This window comes from Danaus plexippus (assembly GCF_018135715.1).
Source record: "Danaus plexippus chromosome 9 unlocalized genomic scaffold, MEX_DaPlex mxdp_26, whole genome shotgun sequence".
Classification (NCBI taxonomy): domain Eukaryota; kingdom Metazoa; phylum Arthropoda; class Insecta; order Lepidoptera; family Nymphalidae; genus Danaus; species Danaus plexippus.
This window is the reverse complement of record NW_026869848.1, coordinates 985,717-1,005,946: the sequence shown is the minus strand read 5'-3', so window position 1 is coordinate 1,005,946 and position 20,230 is coordinate 985,717. Positions and strand designations below refer to the sequence as shown.

Below are 20,230 nucleotides of genomic sequence, written 5' to 3'. Positions count from 1 at the left end.
CTTTAACACTATCGTTGGCTACCTGTTCTGTGTTTCGATGACCTATAAAAATGATCGGATATCGGCCGTGAGTTACAAAAGTGCCGTGTAAACAACGTTATCAGATCGATATTGCCAACGGCCGGGTCAGTGTGGCGTCTGCACGGGCAGGTTGTGGACTATAATGTATGACTATTATTCACATGGATCTCATAATTTGTAGAGTCCGAGAACGGAGCCGCGGCAGGAAGAGTCCGGTGAGCTGGTCGCAGAAGGTGCGTGACCAGTGGCAGAACTCACCCAAGCAAAGTCACGACAAAGGTTAGTATACATCCTCATCTCATCCGCCCGCGATCACCGTGATCACGGTTGCTGCGGAGTAACCGAAACGTCGGGAGTGTGTAGTTTAGTAAAATAAAAAAAACTGGTAGTAGGTACATCCGAAAATATTAGTTTTATTTAAATGAATATTTGCTAATGTCTTAAATCGCATTAAGGTTAGTATACTCAACGTAAAATATTAGTTATTACATGACTATTATTTATTTGAAAATATTAAAAACTAATTACTTTAAAAAATGCAACAGATTTTTTAAATTTATCGCAATATTTAAAACAAAAACTAAAAATAAATCTTCGCTGCGAAAGTAAGCGGTGACTTTAACTCAACCGCCATCTAGCTGTCAGCTTGTAAACAACACGATTTAAAGCAGATGCCAACGCGACATCCTAGATGGCGCTGCTGACTTATGACTGAAACATTAAACAACACTATTCCTAATTCACGTTCACTTTAACTATTGTAATAAATAATAACAATAAGGAAGTTTGTACGTACATTGTGCGTATTTGTTCGGAAATTGCATTATAACTCAAGTGTTCCCTATTACGTATCAATGCGTCTATGACAGTCATTTGATTAGCTAATGAGTTCTTTCCGCTAAGTTTTTATATTCCAATTAGTGTAACGACTATTGTGACTACGCACGGAAGCTACGTAACGTGATGAACGTCAATAGTTTATATAAACTCTAGTTAGTTCGCGCAAGTTCATGAACCTTCCGGATTAGGTTTAAATGCGCACGCGTCGCCGCTGTGGGTGTTTGACTTAATTGGCGCCGGATTCCTGCGCCGACGCAACTATCACACAAGATCTATACCTCTAAACATTCCGTTGTCGACACGGCTTTGTTTGACATTTACATATATTTCGTTATAAATTCCTGTCAGATTTATTAACAATTACCACATAGTAAATTGCTTCGTATTAATCTACCCCTATCGATTTTTCGTTACACTCCCTACAAGTGGGTCTAACTGGCACGATACCCATCGACCTATACACATAAATACTCCCCAGCTTCTACTGCATACTATATCTTTATATAAATATTTCATATTTTTAAACATTGATGATCGATAAAATCTTTTAATCTACCCTCGCATACCGCAGCCGCGCTCCCAAGGCCGTAGTGACGTTCAGAACAAAGGAGAAACGTAATACATGTCGTTGAAATGAAGACAAAAATACGTTCTCACGGAGCTCGGGTTACTCATCCTTGACCGTATACTACGACAGCAATGAGATCCATCGACCAAAATCACTTGAACCACCAATACACCGTTAGTTCGTGAAAGCGTTCGGATTCATCGCATTGACGTATCTCGTTAGAGTGGTCATCACGTTGATTACCTCACGCAGTGATGTGTCTAATGCTCCACGTTTTCCACATACCTGATACCGCCCGGCGATCAGTTGCAGTGTTTCTTAAGGTTGTGCCACACCGATGTTTTGCGTATCTGAAACGGTGAATGTAATGCTCGCAACTTTTAATAGTTTCACAGAATCTATTGCGGAACAAAATAATTGAACTTTTTTCTTTAGGTTTATTTTATTTCTACTTTTACTTTAATTCTTATGAGCATATTATAATTTTAATACTAGTGACATTTGCCACGTCGTTTTATAGTAAATAATATAAAGATATTTATATACCTGTATATGTCGGAATCAGATAGAGATTTAAATCCCTTGGACTGTTCAATCAATGAAAGCGAAAATCATGTCTATCATTGTATCGATTTTCCCACTTTCATAGTTTCCACGAACACGTACTACACGTATTTTTTCTCTGTTTTCATTATCTTCATAATACAACCGTAACATAACCATTACTCGTAAATGACGAAACTACATCCGTTTTAAAGTAAACATAACTCTACAAATATCGTTGAGATTAAAGCTAAAATATTAATAAAATATAATATTCGATATAAGTACATGTATATCAAAAGCCTTGTTAGGATTCACCAATATCAAAGACGTAACGATTTTAAACTGAGCGAGAAACAAAGTACGAACCTATGTTGTTAACTAGATCTGTGCTATTCAATAAATAAAGCATTATTAGAAATGTTCAAAACTAACGACGCGTTTGTTAAGAGACATGCGAAAGATGTAGTTTGCTGTAATTACGTATGATTCTTTAATATGGAAAACTTAGAATTATGCTAGTTTTCCAAACTTTATTATAACCTCTAGATTATATAATGGATGTCACCCGATAACACCCGACTTAAAATATATTCGCAGTGTAATTCATTTACTTAGTTTTAATTGGTATAAGCCCATAAGTTTTTAAATCCTTGACAACGTATCGGACATCCCAGAGATCGCCGGTTCCGATCCCGATAACGAGACTATGCTAATCATACAATATCTTCAATTTAACGTTTCATACAAACTCTGCTAGTTTAACGGCCAACCAGAAACTTCTGTGCTATCTTCAATACTTAAAATACGAATAAATTTTCACTTAAATATATTGTATCAATAATATTTTTCATTTATATAATGATGGTTAAATTTTGTAGAATATTACTGTCGATTGAGGAATGCCATCCAACGGTCTGCCGTCGAAACATCCGTGTGAACAAACAAACAATCAAACAATCGCATATAAAAATGCAATATTCTTATGTTACATCGTCACAAGCCTGTACTAGTATCAAATATCGCAGAATAGTTTTATAATTCTCAATTAAAACCTCGATGTAGCTGTATATGTCTACATCTATATGAAATTCGTACAGTTGTGACGTCACTGCATTTTCTTCATCATTACTATTCTATACTATAGGATAGATCTACATAATGACGTCACGCTAAATTCAATCCACCCGAAACTTAGAAAGTAAACAAAGATGACGTCAGAACTATTAAATAAAACATTTCTATCACATGAAAGTTAAGGCACGAGGATCTTGTTGGAAACGATTGGAAAAAATTATGTAGGTATGTTTATAAATATGTATGTATGTAACAATAAAATGATGGTATGCAAAATAATAATTACCATTTAATATTTTTGATAATTTATTCTCATACGTACAAAAAAATACGGGAATCATATTAGTATAATATAAAAAAATCCCAGAGGATATTGGTGCGTCGGCCTCCAGACCGGACATATTTTTATATTCGCGAATTTTAAAGCGCGTTGTGATAATAGAGCTCACGGTTCCTTGGGAAACCAACATCCCCAAAGATCATGCCATCAAGGTCAATAAGTATTATGAGCTCACTAACGAACTCGCTAAGAATAGGTTCGTTGTAATTTTGTACGCAGTAGAAGTAGGAGCGAGAGGTATAACAGCCAAATCTCTCTACAACCTGCTAAAAGACTTAGGCCTGCCAAGAACTAGCATCAGTTCATTCTTGGAACGTGCGTCGAAGGCAGCCCTAGCAGTTTCGTTTCATATTTGGTTAGATAGAGAGAGGAGCTTGAACAATGGACAGCGTTTAACGTGCGTTAGTTAGGGGCCCTTTAAATCTACACCTGGGTCGCAAGCCCTAGGCACTGTTGAAGCTCCTCTCCCTGCAACGCGATGGACCCGGCACCCGCACGGTGATTCCATGGAATGCCGAGAGGCCTGATATGTATGATAGTACGAAAAGTTATTTCAATTGGCTCGATGGTATGAGCTGTTGCGTGATGACACACACACATACAGTTTTTAATATATATTTATTTACCCTACGTACAACTGTTAAACCTTTTCATCTAAGTAACATGATTTACAAACCTAATCTCTAATACTGCAGTAACCATTTGACAGCGTCGTACGTTGTGGCCTAGATTCTGATTGTAGAACCAGTCGAGAATGTAATTCTACTTGAATTTTGGATTTAATTGTTATAGAAAGTAGGAATTGTTATATATATATGTACTTTTATTTAAAGTCACTTTGGACATCCAGGAATTGTTATTTTCGTTACACATATCGTTTATATATAATATTAATAAATAAAAATCAAATACAAAACGATTGCTGCATATGTAAGCTTTTCCTGGTCGTTGGTGGTCGTGGAACTAATTCCAGTCCCCCAATGACAAGGAATTCCACTGATATGAAGTGAATCAAATAAAACGATATCATTCCTGCAAACTCGTAAACAAACCCGTCCGTTTGATGTTTATCAATGAATGTTATAAAATAATCTGATTGTTTTCAAAATTTCCAAAGCAAACTCATTTTTTATTGTCATCGCGAAGAATCCTAAAATCTAAACATGTCTTAAACAAACATAAACACAATAAACGAAACGATAAATAAGGAAAGAATTTTATAATAATAGATGAGAATTTACGAAGCAGTCGGGTTGAAACTTGAAAACATCAGACAACTTAACAAATGAGGTGAGCTTTGTTTTGGATTATTTGTATGTGGAACTAGTTTAGCTGGAGGGCCAAGGGGTGCTTCGTTGATGGAACTGGTGTAACCAGGCGTGGGGGTTGTGGGCCAGGCGAGGGGGGCGGAGTCGCCGGCGACGCCAGTTAGCCCTGCGCCCGCGCACACGCCGCACGCGTTCGAACGCTCGCAGTGAAAGTGAAATAATATATTATACCGTGTTATTGGAATCATTTAATATGATGGCGTCGCTGCAATGAATGTCAGTGTTTATTTCGTTTAGTGTTACCGTTTAGATCAGGACATCGATCTGTCGTTGTGTCTTTGTATGTCATTTCTGTGCGTTCTAAGTTAACGTATGTTAAAACTTTTATATACTTATTAAATCGTCTGTCGTTACCGTCTTGTCGCGTCTCGGTTCGCTTCGCTACATTAAAGCTACACTGTTTGTTATTTCTTAACAGTGTATTATCACGATGTTATTAAAAAAATTCGTTTAGCTCTCGATTGAATTTCATGGCGAATACGTTCTATCTCATAAAAGTAAAAAATATATATTTGCAAACTAATCACACACTGTTGAACCTTCAAGGTTACTTTTAAAATAGGTACTAACTTTTCAAACCTCTGCCGATTTACAGGAAGGTATTTAAAAAAAAACATTTGTTCGATAAATCCCAAGGTCGCTGCCATATAAACTTGCATTTCCTATATTATGTAAGCAGATTAATATAAAGGCTATTATTACTAGAGTCGATTATTTAAATAGGCACGAGAGTGGTTTCAACTTTATCAATATTAAATGTTATCAGAGGTCTTGGTTGTAGCTTTCTTTTCGTGAAAGCAGAACGATTTATGATATAATAGTTAAATAAACGGACTTTTAATAATAACAGGTTTTGTCTTAGATCGAACGTCACGATTGAAACTTAACTGATAGTAAACGAATGATTTGAATAGTGTTTTCATATAGATACATTCGATAAACCGATTCTTATTATCACGGCTTAAATTAAATATATATTTTTATTTAAATTGCCCGAATATAGTGATAAATTTAAACAAAATCGTCATTACGGTCACACTTTATTGAAACTTCCATAGCTCGTAACATATAAACCGGCCGTTCTCTGTCTGTTTGTCCGGTGCTCGTGAGGCAATACGATACACCATCGTAACACACAATACTACTCACTATAATAATATCCGACTATACACGAACAATATACGACATATGATCACGAAAATAGGGACGTCTCTTGCCTTTTCACAGAGGAACTAAATCCACGAAACGATCTAACTTACATTTAGGATAAATAGATGCACTAAACATACATACTGTATATGTGAAAATGAACACACAAACAATATGTATCCGGCCCGTCTCGGCCCACTAGCCTGCAACTAGCCAGAACGCTGACATTGCTATACGGATACATTGTTCTTGACACACTACACAGTGTCCTTAGAAATATATATTAACAAGAAAACATACCATAAGCGAGGAATGAATTGATATAAGATTTAATATGACGCGAGTTCACAAAACGAGCTCGCTTTTCGCCGCTTCAAGCCGCTCGAACTCATTGTCAAAAGTGAATTCAATGACAACGTAAAATAAACGTTCATAAATCGTTTCTTATTTTCTAGTCTATGAACACGCAAATGTTATAATTTCGTATAATATGTTAGTACGGTACAACAGAAACTCATTGTCTCATTTTTCCATCTCGCATAGAAAGTCGATTGCGTGTCGAAAGTTACATACTATGGAAGATAATATTATCTATATAGTCATGGTGTGTACACACTAAATATGAATATTATAAGCATTTTACTTAATAACCATTACGGATATTTAGCCCGCCCCCCGACCGCACTGACATTGTATACTCCTCGGACAATTTAAATAGTATATTTAATCTCTAGCACATTAATATTCCATTGTATCAAATTCGGTTATTAACTGGACAAATAAATCACAACTAAAGATAAATCCGTTGCAAGAAACTGATTCAATTTTGCAATGCAATGCTCTGATTGCAAGGCTGTTATGTAGTTACTGTATCTACGGCATAGCTCGCTGCTCGGTACACACGGAGGAATCGACTTGGGACATAGTTACGTCACCCTCGCTAATATAGAAGCTATTATGAGAGTTGGGCTCACTTTTAAGGCTTACAATAATACTGAATTTCGGTATTTTGAGTCAACCGTACAGTTAGTTACCTTTCTCCAAACCTATGATGATGAAAATAAGAATAATGCCAATCAGCACATGAGTAGACCTGGCTGAATGATACTAATATGTATATAAAAATTTATAGCGAATTAAGTAAAGAACCATTTCAATTATCACGTCTCCACCAACTATTCGTTTTATATGTACAGCTTCATGTAATACAAGTCAAGCGTGACACTGGCGAGGTGTATCGAGCAAGCAATTTGTTTGCGTTATTATAATATGAATATAATAATATAAAAACTCGGTCCGGCTGTTGAGGCGACCGACCGGTCGACCCTGAGCCCGGGCTGCTGAGGCGATCTCGTTTATATTTTTCACTAAGCACAGTACTCACGAGCACCGCCGACGGGGCGGTCATAACGCGAATCATTACAAATAAACACTGACATTCTCCAGGCCAATGCGGTGACGCGCTGATGGATATGAAAATGTGCCAAAATGGTCTCCGAGCGACCATCGAAAGCTGGTCAAGCGAAACTGCTGACCATAAGGAGAAACTGTGGTGACCAAGGTTCTGTAATATTGATTCGGCTCTGTTGATTCACGTCCTTATCATATAAGGTGTTAATGACGAATTCTGGTAGTCACTCCGATGACTCAGAGGTTGTGACACCGGGACATTGATAACATTTTCTCTCACTTGCTGGTGCCAAAGTTGTCTGACTGTTACAAAACGACTTATTAAATTACCAAGGACCTGCACTGAGCTTTATGTTCATGCCTTTTAGAGATCGATCGCCCTTTCACTACATTCAGCCTTTATACCGAGTGAAATCAGGACCGAATCAATATTTACGTCGCCTTGACTGTTTGTAGTGTCCGTGACATCTCCGACCAAAGTGTATATGAAGACAAGTGTCAAGTGTCCGTTCTATAGCCAGAACGACGAGTCCAGGGTGTGTCAGGATGTGGATAAAGTGAAGTTCATTGATGCCCTGGAGCAGTCTTGGTGGATGAGTGTTAGGACAGTTCTCAGGGATGGAGAGTTTGAGATCCAGGATCTCATCGCGTTTATTGGTATGCCACGATAACTCTCTTGTTATTGGTTATATAATAATTGAATGCGGGTCATGTAAAGTCTATGAAATAACTAAATTCAGGGGCTTGGTTATATATCTACAAAGGCATCTTAGTCTTTTCCAATAAGTTTTTTTTAAACGTATTGCGAATCATAACAAAGTGGGATGCTGGAATATTCTTGCTTTATTGTATAAAGTACAAGACGCTAGTAACAAATAAAATAATAGCAATATCTGTATATATAGCGATGAAAAAAAAACTGCGAGTTAAGTTAGCGACTAATGAATGTAACCGCTGCTATAAATAAATGCTTAACCGTCTAGAACGTTCAAATAACCTGTTAGTGTAATGCAAACTTGCTTTATGTCGGGATAGACTTATGGGATAGGATCACTTTCACTCATCCCGTCACTCATTGAATAAACAACAGCCGCCCCAACAGGTAGAACACATTAGGAAATGCTCGCAACCTGTTTTTACGCTATCTAAATGAGTCATTATAATTGATACTGAATAATGTTTTAAGTATAACGTAATTTACTTGCCATTAATTTGTTAATATTATTGAATATTAGTGGTCGTGATTCTGGATTTATAATTAATATCAATATTAGCGACAAAACGATCGGCACAAGCTAATGATTTCGTTATTCAAATAAACATTCGCTAAACTAAAGTTGGAGAAATTCCTATCGATAGTACTAATTACCTAACAGCTTGTACACATTTGCAGTTCGTAGCGTTGCACAAAACGCAACGAAATGTCAAGGCCCTCGCTTATATAATGTGTGTAGCGACTTAACCAGCACGCACGCCCAAAGTTTTCACAATCTCGCCAACAATGTATTCCGGACTTGAGAACAGACTTGTTTACGTAATGTCTGCACTCTCAGATTTCCTTGTTTTTTATCTGCCTAGTTATGAATGAATCGCTTACAGGTTTTTGGCAATATCTTATAAATTTCACCTGTGAGTTGTAACTTGCAAGCATCGTTATATTTTACTACCTGGTTCTTAAATACCTGTTCTTTGTTCGGTTATCCACCAGTCGTGTAGTTATATTGCAAAAATTATATTACGGAAGTGCGGAATCGATTTGAAGAATTTCTTCTAAACAAAAATCATACATTGTCAGGATTTATTTATTGCTTATAACATACGAAGTCAGATATAGTTAAGTAAAATAAAAAAAATTATAAACCAATGTGTCGAGTCTGCTTCTATTTCAAGTCCGTAAATTTTATTTCCTTTATTAATTGAGAGTAAAGGAGGAATATCATTTCGGTACAATTTAAGTATTGTCTCTTAAAACAAATTTTAAATTGATTCACATTACTTGGTACATACGAAAGAAGCTATAACAACTATATTTTATACCAACATGGACACGGAATCTATACTCAAGTTAGAAGAACTTCCTGTCTCAGCTAGTCCTATGGATAGAGAGTAAAAAGCATTGAAAGAAATACTTTATCCGGTTTTTAAGAGAAACGACGGAAATATCCAATCATTACGTAATATTAAATAAACTCCGATAAACAATAAAATAATCCCAGATTAATGAATTTGTATACAATCAATATAAATTCTCTAAGATGCAACACTCGTATTATTTCTATCTTATAACCAATCTCTCTAGGTTTATGCTATATATATAATATACTTGTTTGCAAGGGATGTTTCATTTCTGTAAACAGAACAATCGATTTGATTGCACGAATATTTTCAATATCCGGACATCGAGTCCGTGACCGTAGATTCAATCTACGCCGAGAATAACTAAGATTTGTGTCCTATGGCGTGGAAAATTCGATCACCGGTTAATAGAAACGTCTTGTCTATATTTGATGTCTTTCAAATAGTGTGTAATTCCTCTCTTTCCAGACTGTGACAGTAGCGACTCGGGCCATGTGTATGAGTCTCTTGAGCCACCACCGGCCGCCAATCCCACTCACCACACACCCCCGCCCATACCTGATGACGACTTTGACTCCTTTGATAGTGACACCGACACTGATGACCAGGATAAGGTGAGGATAATATGGCTAAGTACTACAGCGATATCCGATTAGAAGCCTTAATGGTGCAAGATATTTCTTTTAGTTTATCACTGTCTCATAGCGATGGTTGTATTTCAGACTGTACCTCCCGAATTGCCCCCAACTCTGCCCTCCTCGCGTCTGCCCACGCCGCCCAACGGTGGGCCCTACACTCTAACCAAGATCGCGAACGCTGCTCAGAAGAAAATGAAGCAGATTAAGAGAAATCTCACCAAACGATACTCTGGTTAGCATTGATGTTAATGAATACGCTATAAATACTGTCATATATAAAAAAAAGTAAACAAAAAGATTTAGAGAAAATACTTCAAAAAAGTTTCTTCCGATACCGGGAATCGAACCCGAGCCTCCTGGGTGAGAGCCAGGTATCCTAGCCACTAGACCATATCGGATGATGGATGCTGGAACAAAATATTTCATGCATTTCAAAAATAGTTTAAAATTATAATATTATTTATAGATGAAACTCGCGACTTCATCCGCGTCGCTTGATATGTAACGGGGTCCCGTATATACAGGAAGATACGCATTACGGAACACGTAGTGGTTCTAAAAGTAGTTGTTGTCTAAAATTTTTATAAACCCCTTTTGTCCTTAGAAACATTATTTATTATATATCAATCACTGTACATATTACTGATCTTTTATATATATATTCTGTTGCTGTAAATAGATAAGAGAACAATAAAGATTTCAAATGTAGGTCACGACTCACGAATCTTATCCTTTGACAAACACTCATAATATATTTTGTTGACAGTGGCGATGGACGGAAAACCGTTCAACAAATCATCGAGCAACCAAAACGGGACGTACGATGTACCCAAGAATCAAAATAAAGCGAAGTCCCCGATATACGCCAACTACGAGAAGCCCGAGGCCCAACCCGTGTACAGCAACATCAATTTCCACGATACCAAAAACATTCTCCATAAAGTAGAAAATCCCGCAGCAAAAATCAGTGGAACGTTCAAAGAAGAGCTGAAGACTGTAATAGGCGAGAAGTGTTCCACCAGGACTTGGACGTACGAGAAGAGCAAGAACGTGTCTGGAGCTGGTAGGAACGTCTATGAGAAGGGGGCGTTTAGGGCCACGGAGAAGAGGAACAGCAATGGAGACGCTCCACCGCCGCTACCGGATAAACCGCCGCCCGAGAAACCCACGACCCCCACCAGCGACACCAAGAACAGCGGCACCCTGTCCAGGAAGGCCTACTTCTCCTTCAAGTCGAGGTTCAGGCGAGCCACCTCCATGGCCGTCGACATCAACACGGACGTTCCCAGCGCACTCAAGATCACCAATTCCACGTTCTACCTGACCGACTCCATCGACGGCGACTCCGGCTTCAGCAACTGGTACGTCCTTACGATGCTTTGTGTGTCCTCGGAATAATTTCACAGCTGTGACATTTCCTTATAATTACAAAGGCTTCACAAGCTATTGGAACAAGTGCTTTATATACGACCTCCTTGTGTGGCTGTCCAGTGTGAACCGACGTCTCCCACAGACTATACTAATGTTGGTACATTGTTACAGCAGCGAGAGCGACCGCCGCGAGGGTATGCGTGCCGAGTCCTCCCCCTGCCTGGCGCTGGAGAGACCAGCCCTCCCCCCACCGCCGCCGCCCCCCCACCCCGCACACAACACGCACACTGACCTTAGCGCTGTCAACGAAGGTTCTATATCATGAACTTGCACCCGACATACTGCCCGCTCAATACAAATACCTCATTATACATTACGTAGACAGTTCTTAACAAAGAAAATAATATATTTTAATTTAATTTTTCTTATCGCGTTTAATTAGAATTAGCTTTGATGCAGATGATATATTTGATATTAAAGTGAATCCTCTGAGCGTAACGATCTCTTTTCCTCTGGTTTCGCTCAGAGAGACGACCAAACAGAAAAATATCGTGGATATAAAGAAAATTTTTATTTTTTTTAACGAACTCCATGACGAAGGGTGGTTCGTCTTCATGTTTACTATACTAAGGTTTAATATAATCCGTCACCGTTATTTCCTCAGTCTCGATACAGATTACAGACCATCGATATAATAGACAGAACGAAGGCAGCGCTAAACAGAGGTCAGTGCCTCTGGCCGTCTGTCAATAACTAATATAGAAAACCGACATAACAAGAACTATACGAACACACAATTTGATACGGGCGTATATATTAGTTATTTAAGACTGCAGAGGTAGAGGTTGTGGGCGCGACACTCCCCGCTTTGTATGTTTGCACCGTCTCTGTCCGTGTACGTCACCGTCCGTTCTAAACGTCACAAGCTCTGTGGTAACGGATTCTCTTAATTCCACTCAATGTCCCCAGTGTCTTGAATCACCAGCTTTCATATTAACGGAACACTGTCACGACTTTGTGTATATCATAGTCCACGTTGACTCAAACCGCTCCATCCTCCATCACTGAAACCAGACGCCGTCCTCATACTGAACACGTCTGACATATTTTTATATCTTCACTCGTCATAAAGTCAACAAGCCGTGACGTCATACAAGTATTAAATGTCATTTTCCGCGCTATTCAATAACGAGACCGACCTTACACTGAGACGGCATCGTATACAACCTTGTGGACCGAGACTAGATTATGTACTGAGACTGTAGTCTAGACTGTACACTGAGACTGTGGACTAGACTGTACACTGAGACTGTGGACTAGACTAGTACTGTGATCTTCGTTCAGTGTGATCTAAGTATCCGCACGCGATACACGTTCTAATAAACGTCTCATTTGTTTGTTCACTTCGTATGGCATGTTCTGTAATTGCATATGCGAGTCGTGCATGCAATGTAATATATGCATGCATATGCAAGATTATTCACATAAGATGCAAAGTATGTAATACTCTACTGATAGTTTGAAGTCCACTGCCTCAATTGTCTAACCTTATTTTCTGGTGTCAGAGCTGAGGCGGTTGCTGCCGACCCTGTCTCGCAAGGAGCGTGTGGCCCGCACCAGGACCTCGTGGTACGCGGACTGCGCCCCCGGGAACGCGTCCTCACTGTAAGTAACATATATCAAATTCGTTGCCCTTACCACGACCCCACTTCGTCACCAAAAGTTTTCCTCGTTAACATTCATTAACCTTCTCACATGAAACTATCGATGTGAGGGAATTTGAACCTGAGATCTCTGCGAACTCGTGGTAGGGGTCGGTGACGTAGTTATTAGCCGCATCCTCGAGTGTAACAATTTATTACCATTGTGCCGTCTCGGCCTTGACGTCTCGTCTTATTGATTCAATAGGATCTTTGATAGAATACGATCGGTTTAATAAATCCAGTACATAACGTCGGTGTTGTATTGGGATTGTATCAATGATATAATTTTATATTTTCCTCCGACATTTTGTATAGTGTTTTGATGTGAACATAAATTTCATAAATAAGCTACCGATACCTATAACTATCTGGCGAGGATCGCCGTCGCATTACGAGCCTGATGACTCATGAGCCAGTTCCTAAACCGCTTGACGTGTAAGTCATAAGCGGAAGCGGATTTAATGTAAACTCTTATCAATTTTTCATACAAAGGATTTTGACTTCTCTTTTAACCTTCAGTAAAAAAAAATAAGATTCCTTATTTACTAAAAGACTGTTCATGAATAAGTAAAGTATTCATAAGTTAGAAACGCTGTAACAGACAGTTTTTAGTTTGACGAAACGAATACGCTCTGTTAATTTTGTACACAAACGTATTAGCCTTAACAATGTCTTCTATAATAACAAATAAATATTGTATATCATGGCATTGTCCGCGTACAAGCGTGATACAGCTCCCAGCCCGCTACATCTCATGTCTCGCACATTATTCCGCTTGTATCAACGTAACATTCAGTCGAGCCGCGTGTGTTCGGCGGACGGCCGTCAGCGGTCACACTCGCGCGACGCACGACTATTCCGCGATGTGTCCGAGTATAGGAAATCGTGTTTAATTTACAACAAAATTTTGCAATATTCATATTTATCAGTACTAAAGCTATTTAATGGGTTCAGGTTGATAAAATTTCACATATATTTTTTATTATTTATTCATTTTTTTCTTTTTACTTCGTTTTGACGGTTAATTTTAAAAATATTTTTGACATTTCCTTTTTAAGCGTCATCCGTTAAAACTGTTATTGTTATTATTTTTATAATTATTGTGAGTTGTAGCTTCGATGAAAAATTAATATTTGTAATTAATGACTTTTATCTATTGTTAATTGATGCGTAATATAAATATATCGAGTGCTTGTGACATGTCATATGTATTAGAAAGTGGTTGTGTGTTGTATCATCGGAGACGTGACAGTGAGCCGTTTATATCTCTGGTGTGTCCGTGACCAGGTACTCGGAGGCTGGGCTGTATCAGGCTGGTAATATTTCAAGTTCTTCCGGCGCCTCCTCCGGTTCGCATCCCGCCTCGCCGCTCCCCCACTCGCTGTTCACACACGAGCCGCTCTACCAGTTCTACAACGCTGCCAAAATTGAGGTCAGTACCCTCGCCTCTGGATAACTGTGTCTAAAGAAAAATACCAACTAATATTATTTATTATACTCAAACGATCAAATAGTTCGTAACTGTGTTTTACCAATATCGACTAATGTGTTAAAATTGATATAATGAAAGCTATCAACATTATATGAGACATCTTCGTCAAGAATCTTCGGGGGTTTATTAATTCAGTGAGACGTATGTACGTTTATAAGTCGAGTGACATCATGATAGTTTCCAGTAATTAAGACGCGTCATTATTATATTGTGACAAATTTTATATCAAAATGTCACCGTAGCAAAGTATTTTTCCAAATATTATTCTCGGAATTGTCAAAATATACAAGTATGTTTGTTGTGTGAATAAACATGCGACAATTATATCTAAAAATTTAACTTATTTTTAATATTGGTATGATTATTTGTTTTGATCGTTTTATTTCATCACACACAGCGCTTACTCCGGCGATGAATAAACGGACCTACGCGACGTGTATATTACTAGTGTCATAGATTTTACTTTACCTACAATAAAAAATTGTGCAAGATACAAATTTCGGACTTGTATCTAAAGAAAAATATTTTCATTTACTAGGATAACTATTGTATCACCATCAAATAAAAATTAATATCTTAAATGAAACCGTGATGACGGCTGCTGGAAAGTAACCGAAACGTCGGGAGTATGTAGTTTTTTACAAAAATAAATCACGCGTAGTATATCCGAAAAATATTAGTATCATTTAAATGAATAAAACTCGCGAAAGTCTTGGACCTCATTAAAATTAATATCTGTTAGAATTTAAAATATGAATGTTAATACTTAGTATGAATTAATATAAATATTTAAAGTGTTAAAGATTGAACACTTTTTCTTCATCTTGTCTGACTCATAGCGGCTTTAAATAATATAAAGTCTTAAGTAAAGGAGTTGTTCGCGATCATATATTTATAGGGCTGTTAAAAACATTGTCTGGGAACCGTTATAACGAAATACACACGGCACGTTAAATGCTGATCGACATTATTTGTTGAAACAAACAGTTTTATCTTTATGTTAATTGGACTAATTGCATGCTGTGCTAACCTTGGACACGATATTACCTCACCGCCACACTCGTGTAGGCCAACTATAAAGATTACTATTATACAAAAAATATATAACTCAAGGTCACCTATTCGTTAACAAGGTTGAGAGGTTTGATCGTATTTAAAGAGGACATCAAAGATCGACGAAATATATGCCTAAGCGATTTTTTGTGCATGGTTTTAAATTACACAAGTTGTACATACTGTAGTAAGGCTCGCTTTTGTTATATTTCAAAGCGCGCTCGTTCAACCGTCAAAACCGTTTGCCATTGTGGGTTTCAACCGATATTTCTAAAATGATGACGTTCGTCACACTCCAGAACGGAAACCACGTAGAAGACGTTACATATAATTGTGTTTGTTTGCATTTGTCATGTCTCCAGTCGCATCTTCATAAATAATAAGTGTACACAGATCTCTGTCGAGGAATGTGTATGTTACATTAACAAACATTCAGTTTTATTAGCGCTTCATTAAATTTAACGAATAATTACTGAACGCAGTCCGCGTGTCGCGAGACGGGCGACTCAGACTCGGACGCCTACGAGGTTGGTGGGAGTGTGGGGGCTGGCGGTCCAGGAGGTGTAGGAGGCCAAGGGGCCCGTCCGTCCGCGATGGCACTAGTGGCCCCGCGAGGACCCGCCAGGACGCTCTGGTGCGAGGTCCCGGAGGTCCTCAACTCAGCTGTCCTCAGTCAGTATACTATCACTATGCTATTTGATATTGTGCTTTTTCTTAACCCCCATTACAACTATATCCTGCATTTTTACTTTAGTCCAGGCTTCCATACTGGTGTTTAATTGTAAATGAAGACACTTTCCTTACGAAATCTAAAAATTTGCCAGCTCTTTAAAAGTTTTTCATGTCATTAATATAATTTTTTCCTGTGATTGCTAAATGAAAGGTTAGGATTCAACCAAAACTCGGTGCTGTCTCGTCACATCTTACAAACCAGTTCCACTAACCAATGATCACTTCCAGGTTCCCTTGCACCAGCACAAAAACGTCTCCAAGAGGCGAAGTTTGAGCTGCTGACATCAGAAGCCTCGTACCTCAACTCGCTGAACGTGTTGGAGACACAGTTCATGTCTCACCCGGCCTTCAGAGATCCCCTGGTGCTTCCTCCACACGAGTTCGACACCCTGTTCGCTGCTATACTCCCAGGTACTTTCAACGCAAGACACCCGTCACTTGACTCATCTCCACACCCCCTCCTATGGTCTCTTCCAGCACTATTCTCCTCATCGTATATCACATACATACCATGTTAGTGATTTTCGACAAACTGCTCATGCTATCAGACTTTAGTAGGGAACAGTCGTGAAGGTCAACATTTTCGTTTTGTGTTCTATATATTAAACTCAATTTGAAATGAAAATACTTTCAACAGTTTTTTAAGTGAGGCCTTTGATAAATATTTTTATAGCTAACAATATAATGCTCGGCTACGTCTCTTGAGTGAGGATGAACTCGTAGATTGTAGAACAACTATCTCAGTAAAAATCTTTCCACATATGCTATGAAAATATTATGATTGCGTCTATCTTGATTGCTGGATAAGCAAGAAACGTAGACGCAGGCAGAATAATCCGATAAACAATTCCTCCAGATACTCAAGGGAGCTACAATGTTGCTTTGTTGCAGTACGCAAATGCTCCCAGCTACTGATGGCTGACCTCGAGCGCTGCTGGCAGGAGAACATCCTGCTGCAAGGCATCTGCGACATCGTCCAGCGACACGCCAGCGCCAGATTCAAAGCCTACGTCAAGTACTGCGAGAACCAACCGCTCATGGTCAAAGCGCTGCAGCGGATGAAAGATAGACCGGCGTTCGCCAGCGCCCTCAAGAGGTACGGGCAGAGCATGTAGCTGATCCAACCAATATCAGTATCGTAGGAGAGGCGTGACGTATCAGTGTCCAGAGACTGGCGTACGTTTTGTATTCTAGTCGGAATCATCCGTCCCAGGGCAGATAGGTCTTATAAATATTGTACTTTAAATTTTTTTTAAACAGATTTTGTTTATTACAAATGTCTACCATCCGTGTGATTAGGTTTATTGACAGCACTAGCTAATACTCAAAATAACTAAAAGTCAAAAATGTACGTTGCAATTTCGTACCGAAGTTATTGTATTCCTCGTTCTGTATTCGTTCGTGACGTCACTTCCGCCCCCCAGACAAGAGAGTCACCCGCTGTGCCAGTCGCTGTCTCTGCACTCGTTCCTTCTGCTGCCCATGCAACGCGTGACCCGCCTGCCGCTGCTGCTGGACGCCGTGTTGAGGCATCTGCACGCCGACGACGACGAGTACGAGGGTTGCATGCACGCACTCGCCACACTCAACGACGTTAGTCACTCACACACCGAGTATTAATAGTTATACATCTCATGTATCTGTGGTCCGTCACTGTTCCGGGTCTGGATGTATCTTTTTATGGTATACACTATACAGTAACAAAACCCACCTTCGCCTCCTCCCCGGACGTTTTGGAGTAGAATATTTATAATCGAGTTATGAAAAACAAACAAACGCACATACATACATTTCAAAACTTCATTCCACCAGTTCGTGTCTCAATGCAACGAGGGCGCGAGGAACACGGAGCGTGTGGAGGACATGTGGCGGCTGTCCAGGAGCGTGGTGATACCGCCCGCGATCCGCGGGGTGCCGGAGCTGGGGCCCGCGCTGGCGAGGAGAGACCGCAGGTGAGGGGCGACGCGGTATGACTGAATACTCGATCAGGGGTCATGAGAATGTATACGAACCCGGTTTCGGTTTTCATTCTTCAGGCCCGTGAGGTGGCTGGTGAGGTCGGGGGAGATGACGCAGCTGGTGTGGAAGACGGACGAGCTCAAGTTGACCTTCGGCAAGAAGTTCCACAAGCTGCCGCTGCACCTGTTCCTGTTCAACGACCACCTCATCATCACCAAGAAGAAAGGGTCTGTATACATGTGCCCTTACCACTAGGTCCTATCCTAATAACAAACAAGTCAATAACAAATATTAGTTTCATTTAAATGAACAAACAAGTCGTTTCGTTGCTGCTGTCGGGGCCAGAGGTTTATTAATGGCAGCTGTCTGCATTTAATTTAACGTTGCGAACTTGTTGTGTGATAACTCAATACATCCTTTAAATATTTACTCCAACATACACCTGGCGCGGCCCGCTCCTGGTATATCTTCCGCTAGTTTTTTTTTTTTTTTTTTTTTTTTTTTTTTTTTATAGGCACCCGCCATCGCAGGGTGTTATTGCCCTCGGGTCTTTCTTGCATGGCAAGAATTTTAATATTTATTGATTACCAGCAGTACAGATTATCTTAGAACTACTTAAAGTTTATTACATTTTTATTGTACTGTGGCCTTGCCGATGGCTCGGTCGCACAATATAAAACCATTCAAATATAAATAACAATTCAATTCAATAAATAATTAAAAACCATAAAATAATTAAAATTCAAAGTAAAATTAAATAAAATAAAATACTTACAATAAAATTTTAAAACTGGATTAAAATTGAATACATTGAAATAAAATTAATGAAATAAATAATTAAAATTGAAATATAAAATTGAATTACAATAATTTAAAATGAAAATAAATAATTAATTTAAAATAAAATTGAAATTGAATAATTAAAACAATAAATACAATTAAAATGTTAAAACAAATTACAAAATTGGAATTGAATATAGAATGGTTAAAAATTACATACTATGTGCAGCATCCTCCTGTCTACCTAGTTTTGTTTCTCTCATTTGCTGCTTTTACAACTTTGAGGCAGAACCGCTCCAGATGCGGCCTGGAGTGTTTATCAGCTATCAATTCAGCTATGGATGTTTCATTAAGTCTTTTTCCAGTACTTAGTTCCAGGTCACATCTGTCGCGGTCATGCCTCGGGCACTCGAACAGGAGGTGCTGCACCGTCTCTGCGACCTCTGGGTCGCACACACATGAGTCTCTATCTTTTAGCTTAAACTTGTATAAATATGCCGCGAAACCTCCATGCCCCGTCAGCACTTGCGCCCACCCAGACGTCCTGTCGAGGCACCTCATGGTCCGATAAGCGCACCATGCATCAGGGAAGAACATGCGGGTGACCTCCGCTGTGGCTCCTTCGGTGTACCTGCTGTTCCAGCGCCGGACCGCGCCCTCTCTCAGTCGTCGTTTGACATATGAGATTGGACACCTGTCATAGGCCGGGGCGACCCTAGCCTTGGCCGCTAGCCTGGCCAATTCGTCGGCGCGCTCGTTGCCGGGTATCCCGACGTGAGCCTTCACCCAAAAGAACCGGAGGGTTTTACCCCTCCCCTGCAACTCCCTAATATTCTTCCGAATATGGGTAGCGAGGGGATGGCGCGTGTCCGGGTTCCGGATCAAGTCCAGCGAAGAACGGGAGTCGCTTAGCACCGCCGCGCTGGCGAAGTTCCTCTCGACAACCAGGTCCGTAGCCCTGGCTATCGCGAGCAGCTCCGCCTGAAAGACGGTGCACATCGGCTCCAGCCTCAACCGTCTCGTCCGGACCTCGACCCCATCCCGCCAATAAGTGTACGCTGCCCCGACCCCGTCATCAGACTTACTACCGTCAGTGTAAATCAGATGCTCGGGAAGGTGTAGCTGGGCTACATGTTCGGGGAGCATACCT

General features: G+C 39.6%; 2 protein-coding genes and 1 non-coding gene across 10 annotated transcripts in view; 1 reads left to right on the top strand and 2 right to left on the bottom strand.

Moving 5' to 3' along the window:
• The window catches only part of LOC116767770 (Bardet-Biedl syndrome 1 protein), a 40,245-nt gene extending 38,039 nt beyond the window's left edge, over window positions 1-2,206 (bottom strand). Inside the window, exons 1-2 of the mRNA XM_032658246.2 lie at window positions 1,976-2,206; window positions 1,715-1,779 (exon numbers count right to left, since the gene is read on the bottom strand). The gene's annotated coding sequence lies outside the window, so the exon portion shown is untranslated. The remainder of the gene's footprint in view (window positions 1-1,714; window positions 1,780-1,975) is intronic.
• The window catches only part of LOC116767427 (rho guanine nucleotide exchange factor 19), a 57,185-nt gene that overhangs the window by 31,372 nt on the left and 5,583 nt on the right, over window positions 1-20,230 (top strand). For 5 of the 8 annotated variants that reach the window (XM_032657742.2, XM_032657739.2, XM_032657744.2 and 2 more), the window contains 13 exons: window positions 203-300; window positions 9,821-9,966; window positions 10,075-10,222; window positions 10,757-11,351; window positions 11,533-11,672; window positions 12,927-13,026; window positions 14,352-14,496; window positions 16,092-16,281; window positions 16,570-16,752; window positions 17,233-17,437; window positions 17,766-17,934; window positions 18,154-18,293; window positions 18,378-18,527. In XM_032657742.2, the coding sequence (XP_032513633.2) occupies window positions 203-300; window positions 9,821-9,966; window positions 10,075-10,222; window positions 10,757-11,351; window positions 11,533-11,672; window positions 12,927-13,026; window positions 14,352-14,496; window positions 16,092-16,281; window positions 16,570-16,752; window positions 17,233-17,437; window positions 17,766-17,934; window positions 18,154-18,293; window positions 18,378-18,527 (2,409 nt within the window). Of the gene's footprint in view, window positions 1-202; window positions 301-4,831; window positions 5,028-7,312; window positions 7,428-7,732; window positions 7,934-9,820; window positions 9,967-10,074; window positions 10,223-10,756; window positions 11,352-11,532; window positions 11,673-12,926; window positions 13,027-14,351; window positions 14,497-16,091; window positions 16,282-16,569; window positions 16,753-17,232; window positions 17,438-17,765; window positions 17,935-18,153; window positions 18,294-18,377; window positions 18,528-20,230 lie in introns of those variants that run through there. The other 3 variants (XM_032657747.2, XM_032657746.2, XM_032657745.2) reach the window with 3 other exon arrangements.
• Trnae-cuc (transfer RNA glutamic acid (anticodon CUC)) lies at window positions 10,317-10,388 on the bottom strand. The gene has a single exon. It is a non-coding gene; the product is annotated as a tRNA-Glu (tRNA).